Source organism: Poecilia latipinna, unplaced genomic scaffold, assembly GCF_001443285.1.
Source record: "Poecilia latipinna isolate Pla-1442-1.1 unplaced genomic scaffold, P_latipinna-1.0 Scaffold118, whole genome shotgun sequence".
Lineage (NCBI taxonomy): Eukaryota > Metazoa > Chordata > Actinopteri > Cyprinodontiformes > Poeciliidae > Poecilia > Poecilia latipinna.
Window position 1 is genome coordinate 477,009 of NW_015112734.1, and position 15,413 is coordinate 492,421.

General features: G+C 37.8%; 2 protein-coding genes and 1 long non-coding RNA gene across 6 annotated transcripts; 2 read left to right on the plus strand and 1 right to left on the minus strand.

Annotated features, from left to right (window-relative positions):
• The first annotated feature begins 700 nt into the window (after positions 1-700).
• ifi44g (interferon induced protein 44g) lies at positions 701-7,479 on the plus strand. 3 transcript variants are annotated; one of them, XM_015028273.1, is made up of 8 exons: positions 701-991; positions 2,983-3,149; positions 3,565-3,625; positions 3,704-3,902; positions 5,007-5,153; positions 5,273-5,444; positions 6,122-6,222; positions 6,998-7,479. In XM_015028273.1, exons 1-8 carry the CDS (start codon positions 963-965, stop codon positions 7,187-7,189), a joined length of 1,068 nt encoding a protein of 355 aa, XP_014883759.1. In that variant the 5' UTR covers positions 701-962; the 3' UTR covers positions 7,190-7,479. The 3 variants fall into 3 exon arrangements, with proteins under 3 accessions (XP_014883759.1, XP_014883758.1, XP_014883760.1); XM_015028272.1 differs by having other exon boundaries at positions 702-991; positions 5,001-5,153; XM_015028274.1 differs by lacking the exon at positions 701-991 and adding an exon at positions 1,880-1,998 and having other exon boundaries at positions 5,001-5,153.
• A 1,591-nt stretch (positions 7,480-9,070) lies between these two features.
• Positions 9,071-11,827, plus strand: LOC106944933 (tubulin alpha-1B chain-like). The gene is made up of 4 exons (XM_015028270.1): positions 9,071-9,182; positions 9,986-10,208; positions 10,325-10,473; positions 10,570-11,827. Exons 1-4 carry the CDS (start codon positions 9,180-9,182, stop codon positions 11,548-11,550), a joined length of 1,356 nt encoding a protein of 451 aa, XP_014883756.1. The 5' UTR covers positions 9,071-9,179; the 3' UTR covers positions 11,551-11,827.
• Positions 11,828-12,070: 243 nt separating this feature from the next.
• On the minus strand, positions 12,071-15,054 carry LOC106944937 (uncharacterized). 2 transcript variants are annotated; one of them, XR_001424444.1, is made up of 3 exons: positions 14,792-15,054; positions 13,769-13,819; positions 12,071-12,367 (listed from the first exon to the last, which is right to left on the minus strand). It is a non-coding gene; the product is annotated as an uncharacterized LOC106944937 (long non-coding RNA). The 2 variants fall into 2 exon arrangements; XR_001424445.1 differs by having other exon boundaries at positions 12,071-12,619.
• Between the last annotated feature and the right edge of the window lie 359 nt (positions 15,055-15,413).

The following is a 15,413-nucleotide window of genomic DNA, read 5'->3' on the forward strand; positions in this document are numbered from 1 at the left end:
AGTGAAACTCACCTTCGTATCTGTGAATGTATAACAAGGCGAACATCTTAAAACCATTCTCCAGCTTACCTTTTGGAGCTTCGGATCAATGTATCATTAATTGTTACCTTGGGCAAGTTCAACAAGCACCAAGTGTAAAATGCCATTTTCAATAGACCGGAAGCGACCGAGCCGCTTATCCCCGAACACGGAAGCTGACGTGCAAAGAGCCCATAATCACAAAATATCAAGCCTGAAAACATAAAACCTTAACGAACCGAATGTTCTGTTCTTTGTGTGGGAAATGTTTGCGTGTATTTTGGCGTTAAATCCTGATATGTTAGCGGCGTTGTTGCTATGGTAACAAATCTGTGAATAGCAAGCCGACATAGAGAGCTAGATAAGAGAAGAATAAGAGTGGTTTTGAGTTAATATTAAATTTTTTTTCTGTGTTATTTTTCCCTTTACTGTGGCATACTCCACTAAATTAATAATACATCTTCAGGAATTATTTTGGTCACGGTAATGTTCTACCGCTGCTATGTATGGCATGTAAAAGAATCGGCAACTTTTACCCTTCAGCGTTGTGCGCATGCGAGAGACTTCCGGATGTAAACAAAAACATGCAACAACATACAACTTCCGTTTGACCGGACAGCCTAGAAGTGGGACGATTTTATGCAAACTAACGCCGAATTAAAATAATTCCACAAAAATGTCCGAATTCGCACAGAATCATAAACATAGAATCTCAAATAACCTATTTGGGCAATTTAAATAAAAAATGTTGATTTGGGGTTGAGTCTCACTTTAAGAACTACCGTCTGTGTAAATGGATCGTTTGTTCCGCCACTCAGTTGTGTGGGTTTATGAAATTCTCGCTTTCACTTTCTTTTCTTGGTAAAACTTCGCTGTGGAGAAATTAAAGTTTCGTCTGTCCACGCATCTGCTGCGCTCTGACACGTCTACTCGCAGAGGTCACTATGGAGAAAAAAAGCGAAGATAAACCCGGGTATGCAGCGTTTCTGTTGCAAGAAGTAAATGATCAATTTGATTTACTTGCTTTAACATTTCTGCTGGAGGCTTCTGCACTTTTGCGACCTACTTGGCTTGATCGGTTTCTGTAAAAACTGGGTGTGGAAATGACAGCTGAAAAGATCCTTATAAATGATCTAGAATACATTCGAAAAGTTAATTTAATCGTGATTCGATTGAAAAGTGAAATTGAGATGTGTTGACTTATGAGTTTATGGCTTACGGAAACTTATAACAAAAATAAAAGTTTCTTAAACTATACAATGTAAAACCATTATTTTTAATTAATGTTGTCGTTAACATAAACAATCTTGGGAAGGCTGTTGGCTTGACAGTTCCTCTTTAGCAGCAGTAGTTTGAGTCGCCGTTGCTAAAGAAGCTGATTGTTCACAGAGTTCTGTATCCACTGATGGAAAATTGAGAGAAAGGAAAAAGTGGAGCTTTGTGTTTTCCTAAGCAAAGTTTATTTCAAGTGATGTATTTTAAGTACATCACTCTTTTTAATGAATAGAGAGTAAGTTTAAATTGTGTTAAAGTGATTATAACTGATTCTAGTTTATTTAAAAGTATTTCTAAATTGCAAATACAAACCTGATTGTAAAAATTAATCTGTCAGCAGATATAAGCTCCACCAATCAGGATTTTTATACACTTTTATTTACATTAAAGTAACTAATATTGTAGCAATAGTTAACCTAAACAGAAGCAAATATGCAACTACCAGGAAGTTCTTAAACATAAAGAATAAAAAAAACTTTGGAGGGAAGAAAAAACAGCACGATGAGGAGACAACAAAGGCTCTGCAAAGGGAAAACCTGGGAATAAACACAGTGAGGGTAAATTAGCAATGTGACACAGCTGTGTTCACTAGGTAAAAGGAAAAGCTTTCATAAACAAACCAGATATCAGACACAGTTATAAACGAAGACAAGAAGATATCAAATAAAGAGCTACAAAATACAAACCCATGGACAGCAGAAACAGGTAGCAAATGAACTTATTTCCTGAAGCATTTTAATATATTTTAGATAAAATAAAACTAGTAACGTCCTACAACTTACTACTTCCTCACACTCTAAATGTGACTGGGCTAAGTTAATATTTACAAAATAAATACTAGTAGCCTCTTCATAAAAAACTGACTGTGTGTAGTTTGGTATATTATGTTGATTTTATAAAATTGTAATTTATCAATTGAATTTTACTTTCTGTATAAATGCTATCAGCTTAATTATATTTTATCAGTAAGGTAAACAATATTGAATAATAAAATTTTACTGTATGATAGCGCCTTGATTTTACACTTCTGCCACAGGGATGATCCCACAGACATAATTCAATCAATTGTTTTTGTTTAAAGTTAAATTTGTTCAACATCTATTCAGTTATATCCACTGTCACTTTGTTACCATCATTTATAAAACAGACAATTGTCACACTTTTCTGAGTTCACATGGATACAAATTTCTGCATGGTTATAGGTTTTTCCATTAGCTACAAGATGTCCAAAATTACAAAAATATAGAGGAATAAAGGTGTCAAATGCACAGCATCATGTTTTTTACTTGTTAGGTAAAACTAGTCATTTTTCATGTTTTTTCTGGTCTCTCTTTGTTTATAAAATATCAAAAATCTTGAGCTCAGAGGATTTACTTTTGCTCTGAAGTTTGAAAGGTATTTTGCTAATTCCAGTTCTGTTCAGTGTAATGTTTTGCTCTCTTGCAGCTTCAGTAAACCATGTCTTTATGGCAGCTCCTTTTTAAATACCTTTGCAAATCATCGTACTTCCAATTCATACTTTATTCTCCGATTCACTTAAAGGAGAGGGGGGAAAATGGGATTTGTTCTCAAGAACACTGTTTTTGACAAAAGTTTGGGTTGAACTACTCAAGAAGTCTAGATTTTAGAAAAAGAAATTTGTTGTTTTGTTTTTCAGTGTATAGTCTGACACATATTTTCTTTTATTAGTGTGGGTTTCTTGTTTGGACTTCCCAGCAGCTCCTCCTCCTTTGTTCCTCTAAGCAATCCTTCGCCTCCTGCTCCTACTTTGACCTCATCCAGGTTCACTATTTCCAGTCAGTTACAAAATGACAGCACAAAAGAGAAAAAGAAGGGAAAACCTGTAGAAATCCCAGGTAAGCTACTAGCAGACATTCATTCTTTAAAAAATCATCTCCAACACTAAATTTGCACATTTATGTTAAAATCAGTCACTGCTTTACTTTCTTTGGTTTAAATGTACAGTAAACACAACTCCTAGAAACCAAATATATGTTCTTTGGAAATAAACCTAAGTTAATATTTGAGTAAATGTGCAGTTTTTGCAAATCAAAGTTTGAGAAAACAGTAAAGATAAAAAAAAACCACGATATATTTAGTCTCAAGTTTGACAAATCTAAAATAAATTAAAGTACATTAAAGAAGCATTACCATGTCAATTACCATTGACATTGTAATTTCTTTACACACTAACTTTTATAGGTTTTGAAATATAAAGGGTTTTCTTACATTTACTACAGCTGGTAGTTAATAATATTTTATTTGTCGAAGTTTTTACAGGATTTCAGTCAAAACTGGAATCTCAGTGGAGAGATGTTCAGTGGACCGAAGAGTGAGTACATTTAGCCTCCACCTCCCAGCATGAATGTTGTTTCCATCTTCCTCTGATCCTTTAATCTTTACATTAAAGGCAGAAGAAAAGCCTGATGAAGGCTGTTAGCTCCTACAGACCCAGCTGTAAGGATGTGCCTCAGGCCCGGGTTCTCCTCCTCGGACCGGTTCGTTCTGGGAAGTCCAGTTTCATCAGTTCAGTCCAGTCTGTGTTTAATGGGAGAGTGACGAACCGTGCCATGGTGGGCTCCTCCTTCAACACCAGCTTCACTAAAAAGGTAACGCTTGACCAGCAGTGGACACATCTTCAAAGGATGTTTTCACGCCTGATGGATGGTTTGTTAATGTTGGTTGATGTGCACAGTCCTGATAAAATAGAAAATTAATCTTTTTTAAAAATTTAAACCATGGATCTTTTTGTGTTGTTCCATGACATGTTATACCTCCAAACTGAAAGTTTCTGCCTTAATTAGTCTCTTCCCCCTCCCCAATGTTCTGGCTCATTGTAGAAAGTGACACATTCATATTGAAAAGGTCTTTTTAAAGGGGATGTATTCCGCTAAATTAACATTTTGCTCATTTTTGTACTTCCATTTGGGTCTCAACTGTTCCTAAAAACAATCCAAGCTCTTTGAAAAAAGACATACAGCTTCTTTTTGGGAATAAGTTGATATTTTGTTGGTGTTTGGAAAATTAGCCGGTTGAAAAATCATCTGAATGTAACGTCACAAATCAGCAGGCACTGCCCCGTTACCTAGCAACCCAAGCAGAGCTCCATGATGTTTGGTCAGCTGGTTTTATCGCTGTATGGGGTGTACAATGGCTGCTGGAAAAGACGAGTGTTTTTGTTGTTGACTTACCATCCAGAAACCACCTACTGCATTCTTGTTGGCTGCGCGGGAGGCTCCACTTCTGCTTTCCAAAGATGTACAGTTGTATAATTATGCATCAGTTTGCAGCCATTTCAACAGTGAGTTGGGGGGGCGTGGCCAGCAGCAGCTTATTTGGATTTAAAGTGACAGGAGGAGCTGTAAGAGCTCATTCTAAAAGAGCTCAAAATGGACAGAACTAAAATGTTATCTAAGTATGGTTTTGTGGGAGAAAAAAGTGGTGGACAGTTTTGTATAGCTATCCTAACTTGTTCAAGGAAGCATAATGCGGTTACTTTAAACAAAGCAACCGGTGTCGTTTCTCCAGTCCACCATGCCCTGCTGTTCAACACTCCACTCTGCAGATTGAAGGCCTACCTTTTATTTCTCACCTCCTTTAATAAACAGTAGAAATACAGATTTTTTTTTTTTATTTGTCCCTCCTCTCTCTTGTTGACGAGTTTTGCTCATGAGCTTTACAGCATTAACTTTGACCCATTTTGTCAGCTACAGTCCTTCAACATCCGTGGTCAGAATGGGGAGGACAACACCGGGCTGGTGCTGTGTGACATCATGGGCCTCGGCGACGGAGAGACGACCGGGTTGACGCTACACGACATCCTGTCCGTGATTAAAGGCCACGTTCCTGAAGGGCACAAGGTAGGACGATTATATCTGATTTTTAAAATCTTCTGAACGCATATTCCTCAGAGTTGTGGGGGAAAACTCACTCTTCGGTTAACTGTTCAAAGCTTGATCTTTGAACTTGTCTGCCTCAGTTCAGTCCGGATCAACCAGTTGGCACAGAAACGGCGGGGTACGTGAAGACGCCCAGCCTCAGGGACAGAATCCACTGTGTGGCCTTCATGGTGGACGCCTCGAAGATTTCATCCTACCACAAAGGCTTCGGCTCCACCTTCAAACAGCTGCGAGAGTACATCAGCGAGCTGGGTGAGCCAACGCAGACGGACACACATAAACAATGTAAATTAATCACTGTTTTGCATGTAGCTTTAACTGGTAAATGCTTTTCAAGTGTCATTTTCTGCAAGTTGAATCAAAGCACAAGAAATATACTTAATAGAAAATCATAAAGTATTTCTAATTGAAGTGTTAGAGTCTAAGACTAAGAATATAATCATTACTAACAGATCTTTAGAGCATTTTATGTTTTTTAAGCATTTTGGCGATGTTGAGGGAATACAACTCAAATTATATTTCCCCCCCCCCATCTTTGTTCTTCAAATAATCCTAAACTAACTCACACAGACTAGTTTGTTCACTTAACACAAACTTATACATTAATTTCTGTTGAGCATTTGTTTTTTTGTCCACCAGATGGCACTACTACAAAATGTCATAATTACATTTTCTGCAGAGGTTCCTCCCTGCTGAAGTGTTTTTTTTCTCTACTGTGATGAAAATGATGTGGATGATGGCTATTTATTTAGGGCAAGTGTGTAGCAGTGTCTTTAAAAGTACTTTTAAAAGATTGACGCATTTAAGGACGTCCTGCCCTTTTGATTGTTACAATGCGGAAAAAGACGATTGCATAATTTTACCAGTTCCCCCAAAGTTAGGATTTCAAATGACCTTCAGGGTTATTTAATTTTTTTGTTTTGTTTTAGGGGTTCACCAGGTGGCTCTGCTGACCCACGTTGACCAGATTTGTCCAGAAACGGCCAGAGATGTGAGCAATGTTTACAAGAGCCTGAGCGTTCGAGATACGGTGGGTGGAAATGTGTAACCTAAAGTCAGGTTTTATACTTTCTCCAGAATTGCACAGCATTCTGGGAGAGTTAGACAAAAGTAGGAACGATTAGCTGCTCAAACTGTCAAAGCCAGCTAAGCAAGATTACTGGCATCAAATAACTCTCACTCTTTGGTTACCTAGCAACGAGCTGTTGAGTAACTTGTGGTTACCTAGCAACGAGCTGTTGAGTAACTGGCGCAGCAGCAGTTTAAGGTTTTGCCACTGTGCAAAACCTTAAACCTTAACTGTTTAAAAATAAATAATGGCTTAGAGTGAAAACTGTGGATCAAACAGGAAAGGTTGCATTGCAAGATTTTTTATTGCTTAGTAAGACTTTTTATTATCTTAGATATTTGAAACAAAACTAATTGATAATTATCCATCGACTGATATGAAATGCTTATATTGTGATTTTTTTTTTTCCACCTTATAGTCCAGCCCCAATAAACAATATTAAAATATTGTAAAGTTATAGTAAATTTCTTTGGAGTTATTGGGATGTATTAAACTGACAATGCATCAATTCATACCTGCTGATGTACAGGACTACCTACTAATGTATTGCAGTTTGCATTAGTGAAATAATTTTTCGTTGAAAGTTAGGGCACCAAAAGTGGCTCCAGGGGCCCACATTTTTCTGTTTTATTTACTTTTTATCTAATGCATAACAGAAGTTGCACTAAGTTTAATTTCAGACAACTTTTGTGTTTGCTTTAGTTTGGACTGAAATGTAAGAGTTGTGTGTTTGCAGATGAACAAAGCCGGAGCTCTTCTGGGCATGTCCACCTCCTACATCGTTCCAGTGAAGAACTACGCGTCAGAGCTGGACCTGGACCTGAACACCGATGTGCTTCTGCTCAGCGCCGTTGACCACATCCTGCAGTACGTCGACATATTTTTCCAGGACTACGCGCCTCGGCACACGGGGTCAAAGATGATCTGATGCTTGAGCTCCTCAAACATTACGTTTTCATTTAAAGCAAGTCTGATATGAGCACTTAAGGGGAACAAACTCTGTAGCAAACTTTCAAGCAAATTAAATTTTTTTCCAAGCTTTAACAGCTAACTGAGTGAACTCATTGTTTTGTGTTGTCTGTTACTTTTGAAATTGCACAACTGTTTGAATAAGTTTTGTGAATGATGATGTGTGGCATATGCCTAAACCAGTTGTGGTCTGAATTTCAGCTTTTAACTGAAGAAAAAGGAAATAAAGGGTATTGATTTCAGTTTCAATGAGTTTGCTCCTATGTTTAATTTTTTTCTTCTTCCTGAAATTAAAGTATGGGTCAAAAGACAGAATCTATGGAGAGTGAAGAGTTTTAAATGGACACATTTAAATAATTATTTTATAAGCTATTTATTGTCATTTATTATTTAATGGCACTCTTCCATCTCCTTAAGAGGCAGGAGATTTGGAGCAGTAGATTAGAATTAAGTTTTGAAAATGTGCATTTTTCTAAGAACAATCCAATATGCTCCTAATATATTTTTAAAAAATATATAAAAACAATAATAGTCTTAACTGTGAAATTTGCAAAGCATTGATTGAGGAAACAATGAGAGGTAACATTTTAAAAAAAAATGTCTGCTGACATATGGTAATCACTAAAGAGTGATTAATAATACCAAGATCACAATCCTACAGCAAAAGCTCTTTTTCAGTTTTACAATAAAAATATTTAACAATAAAATTTTATTTACTGGACAACTTGTTAAACCAGTGGAAAATCGCTCCTTTCAGTCTCCTGGTGCCTGAAACTAGCCATAAATCACTTTGGGGAGTAATTTATGACCTTAATAATTAATTGCTTTTAATTTTCGGTGACTGGATAGAAGATGTAACTAAGACTCAGTGAGAAAGGGTATTTCAGAAGAAAAAAAAACACAGATTCACTGAATGAATGTGTTTGATTTGCAGCATATATTTGAATGATGCAAACACCAAAAGAAAATGTTTTCTACGAAACCTGAATGGCCATTCAGTTTGATAAATATTTTACACGGACCATCATTTGATAGAATCGTTAGAAATCCAACTGCACATATCAAAACATCAAGTCTAAATAAATAATATAATTGTACCAGTAAATGCCTGTAAAATATTCTTAACACCCAAATCAAAATCGATGTTATCGCCTCAGCCATCTGTTGTTTTATGTCATATGAAGCCTTATCGCTCAAATTATACAATTAAAACAGCTGGTTGATGATAAGGCTTTATATGACGTAGTTACAACAGACAGCCAACGAGATAAGGCTTTATATTACGTAGTTACAACAGAGGGCCGATGCGATAACATCGACTGCCACAGAGGGAACTTTGGTGGTCGCAAGCACCAGGAGCCTTGGAGGATGCTGGCGGCAGAACGGGATCTATAAGTTGCGGTTGGGTTTTTGTTTTGTTTTTTTTCTTTTGGAAATAAGTGGATTTAATGTTAGGAGAACTACAGTGAAGATGTTTTCTGTACTACTGTATTTTTAAGACGTGTTTTTAATCAATCATCTGGATTTTGACAGCTATTTTAACATGTGCATTATTAGGCCGGCGCATTATCGCCACCTACTGGATTAGATTAGGCAGCAGAGGCTTTGCAGTAGGGCGAGACCATCTTAAAAATATGTAGGGGGGTTTCATGCAACTATATTATTTATCTGTTAAGAATCTACACTTTCACTGATTTATATTTGCTTAATTTTATAAATAAGTATTGTTTATCATTCTAAATTTGTACTAGTTGTAATAAAACCGTAAAATTTAAGGTTTATACAATCCCTAAACTGTCACATAATGGTATGATCCAGCCAACAAAAACGCCTAACCGCCACCAACTAACGGTTCTGGTGTTGAAGATTCCCCGAACGCCGCTCGTCTTGTAAATCTACTTGCTCATTGCTTTCTGCTTCATCCTCACTCGTTCAGAAAAGAGAGAAAAATGGTAAGAATAATTAAACTTTTGTTTCGTTTTGACTTTTCACAGTATGGGAAATGAAAACTGAGCTGACTTTAGCTCTCAAAATTTGCGCGCCTATTTGAACAAAGTGCAATTTATTATCCATGGTATTATGACCAAATATTTTCAACCCTGATGTAAGTGTAAATGCATTTAAAATGGTCAGACTTTTCTTTTAATTGTGGCGGTGGCTCAAACCAACTGCTAACTGATTCAGTTACCCTTCAGTTGACAGTTAGCCTAATAGTTATCAAAGGACTTTGGCGCGCATTTAGTATTTGCTGAAATTATTTTTTTTCCTCGAGACATCCTGATGTTTTGGGAGTAAAGAAAAATACACTTTTTGTAGAAACTCTTTGGACTCCCGCCTATTTTTGTTTGTTTGTTTTGTTTTTTGCCGGTGTTCAGTTTTTTTTTTTTTGCCAGTGTTCAGTTAGCGGAGAGAAGTTTCTTAAACTGCTATAACGGTCCATTTATCTTTGAAGACAAACTTTGGTTCCGCTAATGCAAAATTTAGAATGAATTCCATCACTCTTTAACAGCCGTTTGGACAAAGAGCTTCATTTTCTAAGTACAAAACTATTAAGGGTTTGTCAAATATTTCATATCAGTGTAGCTGGCTGGTTTTATTGGGTTAGGGTCTAATCTATATCACTAAGTTATATAGATTATTTATTGATGAGTCCTTTTCTGTATTGATTCAGTTAGCTTTATAATGGTTTTGTTTCCCACAGATGACATGTTTTATCTGTGTCCCAGATTAAAATGAATCTTTTCTTCCTGTCCAGCGTGAGTGTATTTCCATCCATATTGGTCAGGCTGGAGTCCAGATTGGCAATGCCTGCTGGGAGCTGTATTGCCTGGAACATGGCATCCAGCCTGACGGTCTGATGCCGAGTGACAAGACCGCAGGAAGAGGAGATGACTCCTTCAACACCTTCTTCAGTGAGACCGGCTCTGGAAAGCATGTTCCCCGGGCCGTGTATGTGGACCTGGAGCCCACTGTCATTGGTAAGTCTCACCACTTGCTGGAGAGCAGTGAATGAAGCAGTTGACATCAAGGATTTGAATATGTGTTTATTAAAGTTTATGTAATGTGTGACTATTTGTTTTCCACCCCTCCATAGATGAGGTGCGCACTGGGACATACCACCAGCTATTCCACCCTGAGCAGCTGATCAGTGGTAAGGAGGACGCTGCCAACAATTACGCTCGTGGGCACTACACCATCGGAAAGGAGATCATCGATCCTGTTTTGGACAGGATTCGCAAACTGGTAAGATTATGGAATGAAGTAAATTTCAAATCATCTGGAAAGATAAAAGTAAATTTGTGTGACATGTGGATTCTGTCGGCCCTCCTCTGTCTTCAGGCTGACCAGTGTAATGGTCTTCAGGGTTTCCTGGTTTTCCACAGCTTTGGTGGAGGCACTGGCTCTGGTTTCACCTCCCTGCTGATGGAGCGCCTGTCTGTCGACTACGGCAAGAAATCCAAGCTGGAGTTCTCCGTCTACCCGGCCCCACAGGTGTCCACAGCCGTGGTGGAGCCTTACAACTCCATCCTGACCACCCACACCACCCTGGAGCACTCAGACTGTGCCTTCATGGTGGACAACGAGGCCATCTACGATATCTGCTGTCGGAACCTGGACATTGAGCGCCCCACCTACACCAACCTGAACAGACTGATGAGTCAGATCGTGTCCTCCATCACGGCTTCTCTTCGTTTCGACGGGGCGCTCAACGTGGATCTGACCGAGTTCCAGACCAACTTGGTGCCTTATCCACGTATCCACTTCCCTCTGGTCACCTATGCTCCTGTCATCTCTGCTGAGAAGGCTTACCACGAGCAGCTGACCGTGGCTGAAATCACCAACGCTTGCTTTGAGCCAGCCAATCAGATGGTGAAATGCGACCCTCGCCACGGCAAGTACATGGCCTGCTGCCTTTTGTACCGTGGAGATGTGGTGCCCAAAGACGTCAACGCTGCTATTGCCAACATCAAAACCAAGCGCACCATCCAGTTTGTGGACTGGTGCCCCACTGGTTTCAAGGTGGGCATCAACTACCAGCCTCCCACTGTGGTTCCTGGTGGAGACATGGCCAAGGTCCAGAGGGCTGTGTGCATGTTGAGCAACACCACAGCCATTGCAGAGGCCTGGGCTCGGCTCGACCACAAGTTTGATCTGATGTACGCCAAGCGTGCCTTCGTTCATTGGTATGTGGGTGAGGGCATGGAGGAGGGAGAGTTCTCCGAGGCCAGGGAGGACATGGCTGCACTGGAGAAGGATTACGAAGAGGTCGGAACCGATTCTATTGAAGGGGAGGGTGAGGAAGAAGGAGGGGAATATTGAAATGGCCTCCTAAAACTAGTTCTGTGTTTTAAGTCTTTTGTGGTCTGTTCTGATGTTTTTCTACTTGCTGTTTTTGTGCTCAAATACTTTGAGATGTTGACAACACTTTTAAAGAGCAGAGCCAATTTTGAAGGGGAATTTTTATAATTGCAATATACTTGTCTTTGTTTCAACTTTGTATTCCCATTTCTAGGAAGAAACCAATTCTATTTTTATTGCTTATCCAATACATGTTTGTGAATGAATAGGAAACAATCTTAAGTCTTTTCAGTAATCAGTTTTCTGTTTTGCCTTATTAAATTAGATTTAACATGTAGAAATAGTCAGAGACTATTTCTGTTCTGTGAAAATTTCTGTGAAATGTTTGAATTGTTGCCTTGTGCCTGTTCACAGGGAGTTGCATTAATTCTCTGCAGTACGTGTAGCGTTTGTTTGGTGAATTGGAAATTTTTTATGTATTAGATTAATAAAAACTAAAAACTGAGTATTTGAGTTGGTTGTTTAATGTTTTCCACACAATGAAAACAAACAGAATAACCTGTTTTATCTCGTGCCTAAATTCTCACAAATAAATTATTTTATTCAGTAGGTTAAGGTAGCTTTCATATCTGTCTAAGATTGACTGACCAAATTGTCAACAAAACAGATAACCTTGTGAGAGTATTGAATATTTTTTTTTCCCTTTTTACACTGCAAATTCAGCACAGACTATTCACAAGGTTGTGATGGTTGATCAAATCACTGATCCACAGTGAGACAACCAAATTAATGTGACTCTTTGTAAAGACCGGGGGTTCTGCAGTCTGTTCTGCTTGAGCTGAATGGAGAGAAACGGGAGTGAGGGGCACAGATATGAATGCATTTCTAATAGTAATGTCTCCAGCACTACGAATGCTGAGGAATGCAGTACGATCAGTTCATTCCAGTGAATAGGTGCCCAGCATATTTTAAAAGACCCCAGAGGTTGGAAATACAATCCAGTCTTTTCCTGCATTGCTGCTCATCTCTATGACCTGACAAGCAGACAGCTAAGGATGAGAACCAACTTCTCCATAATCGTCATATGAAGCTGAAAAAAAAAACCCTTTAAATTTTATTGGATATTGGGTGCAGAAGTGAAAGCTTAACACATGCGTTGAATCTAATTTCTGATCATTGCGCCTCTGCTGCCTTTCAAGAAAGCAAGGTAAGAATACCTTCTGATTTTCTTCTGCGTTACTTTTGTTTTTTATTTGTCTTGTTTTTGGTAATTAGATGAGATCAAAATAAAACATTTATCTGTCGCTACTCACTTAAACTTGTAGATAAACTTGTTTATTATCGGAGTAGAACTGGGCGGTATGGACAAAAAGAAAGCTGAAATCGTTTCCTGTGTTAAACGATTTCAATTATAGTAAATCATACATTTTCAAATCAACAATAAAGTTTTGAAAAAGGCATTTTTCCCCAATACAAAACATTAACATCTACTCAGGTTCATTATAAAATACTTAAAAAGTTAATTTTAGTAACTCAATTCACTAGGTGAAACGCATCATATAAATTAATTACAATCCAATTCAGGTTTTCAAGCTTTTATTTCTGTTAATTACTTCCAGCTAATAAAACATGTAATTTAAGATAAGAATCACATAAAACACACTTTTAATACTGAAATGTGAGCTTGATGAAAACTTTAATACCTGCTTAAACGTCAGTTCATAAAGGTACATTTAATATCACAAATTAGCCTCATTGGAAGACATGTTCTAATTTATTGAATATGACTGTGTTGATGAACAACAATAATTTCCACTAATCAATAATGCAAATGCATTATAGAATAAACTTAAAATCAAGCTTACACCACTGGGTGCTTCATGAACTGCCTCATGGGTTACATGGATTTTCCATCTAATTGAATAATAAAGACTTAATTTATTGCCGTTATTCAAAATTTTTTGTCCCTGAATAAAATATTTATACTGTTTAATTTCCGAATCCCAGCACTATGTTAGCGCAATCACAAAAGCTTTCCAACATACTGATCGTTATAATCAAGACTCAACAAGGACAGGATGGGAAGAGAAATAAATTAATTTCCAAAAGTCACTTTTGGAGAATTGTGTGGACCCTTTGACATCAATAACCATAACGGAGTATTTTTTAAATAAACGATACATACAAGCAGCAGGTCAGTTATTTTAAGACACTGAAAAGGCCCAAAACGTCTATTTACCAGCTGATGGTGCTGTTGCCTCAAATTGAAGCGGTTTGTTGTTTCTTGAGGCTGTTTTGATGAAAGGAGAGAGATTTAACTGAAGAATATTTCAGTTCATACAGAAACAAAATATGACACCAAAGCACTTAAAATGTTTACATTATTCAACTATTTTTCTTTAAAGGATGAATATCTACATCTTCTTCAGTTCCTTCTCTTTATAAAAGCGTCTTAATCTGTTCCACACGTTTCCTTGTTTCTTTAGACTGCTGCAGATGTTTCTTGATTAAAGAAATAAACTTTGTCAGAAGGTCAGAGACAGACAAAACACAAACGACTCCTTTGGATTTATGAAGTTTGGCTAAGAGCTAGAAAAGAGTTGGTAAAAGGTCATCAAGTTGGAATTAGGGAGGTTATTATAGTGTGGAATAAGTATTTTATAGAAAGTTTTAAATGATATAAGAATATGCCACGTTGAATAAAAAAACATTGTGCGCACAGTCTATTTCAGAAGTTTTCATCCACATGAATCTGCACAAATGCATCCCTAATCACTGTTTTAAACATGCCACACCGCTAGGGGGCAGTGTAGCGCAAAGCTAAAACCTGTCAGCCAATCAGAGTGCTTCAAAACAACCACGACTTCCAGGCAGCAATTAAACATGGCGCCAGCAAGTTCATGTGTGTGGAACTGTTTTTAAATCGCGTAGTAGAATATCATTAAAACATGACGATGCCGATTGGAAATCATGTAAAGCAAGTATGTGGATATTAGCACATCATTTGCCACAGACTGTAAAACCCCAAATCTCTGTTTTCCCATGTACACACGCAAACACATTTTTTAAAATAATTGTTTCTAGTGGTATAGAACTGAAAGACCAAAATGCATGAAAATGTATTAGTTTTCCCAAATATCTGGCTACATGTGATCTAGCTATTTTTTTCTTTTTTCCTAAAATGTAACATTCTCTACCTAAAAAGAAATCCTTTGCTGTGCTATGGAGAGTTTCATGAAGCAGAAACGTAGCAGGAACTCACAAGCGTTTCAGGTTGCAGAGCTGTCAAGCAGGAAGCCTCGTTCTCTGGTGATCACAGTGAACAATGCGTTCAGGTCGCCAGCAGGAAGAACAAGATGCTACCTCAAGGAATAACTAAGCAACAAAAAACTGAACACCTCAGTCACGTTCACAGGCGTCAGACAGGAAGAGCAGAGAGTTCACTCTCATTTTTTGAATACATTATGTACTAGGATTAGAAGCCTTTTTGGCAGTATCGAAATTAGTGTATTTTGCAAAACTGCAATGGAAACAGTTTTTTTTTTTTTTTGCATCACACAAGTCATGTGACCCACAACCGGATGTTACTACTTGCAGAAAAGACAGAGACAACAGGAAGTGGTAGGAGGATGATGGCATAATATGCTTTTTAGTAATTTATCATGTTAACTATCTTATTCACGTGTATATTTGTGTGGAATTAATGGAACCAACGCAATTGTGATAGCGGAATATCAACAAATTCTTGCTCACAATTGTAATGAAACCGCAGCTAGTGAGCAAAGATCACCATTCAGATGCATTTAATTTAGTTTAGTCCTTTTAGTATACTATTTTTGGTGCTTAGTCCACTCACCAATCCCATTCAGTCTTTGATGCTGCTG

What these genes read in the sequence shown, in the direction of transcription:
- LOC106944933 (XM_015028270.1), top strand. An exon ending in CCTGGAGCCCACTGTCATTG is followed by an intron (nt 10,209 to 10,324) that starts GTAAGTCTCACC and finishes ACCCCTCCATAG; the next exon opens with ATGAGGTGCGCACTGGGACA. An exon ending in TGGACAGGATTCGCAAACTG is followed by an intron (nt 10,474 to 10,569) that starts GTAAGATTATGG and finishes CTCTGTCTTCAG; the next exon opens with GCTGACCAGTGTAATGGTCT.
- ifi44g (XM_015028272.1), top strand. Translation starts at nt 963, where the DNA reads ATGGAGAAAAAAAGCGAAGATAAACCCGG. An exon ending in GATGTTCAGTGGACCGAAGA is followed by an intron (nt 3,626 to 3,703) that starts GTGAGTACATTT and finishes TTTACATTAAAG; the next exon opens with GCAGAAGAAAAGCCTGATGA. An exon ending in AGAGTACATCAGCGAGCTGG is followed by an intron (nt 5,445 to 6,121) that starts GTGAGCCAACGC and finishes GTTTTGTTTTAG; the next exon opens with GGGTTCACCAGGTGGCTCTG.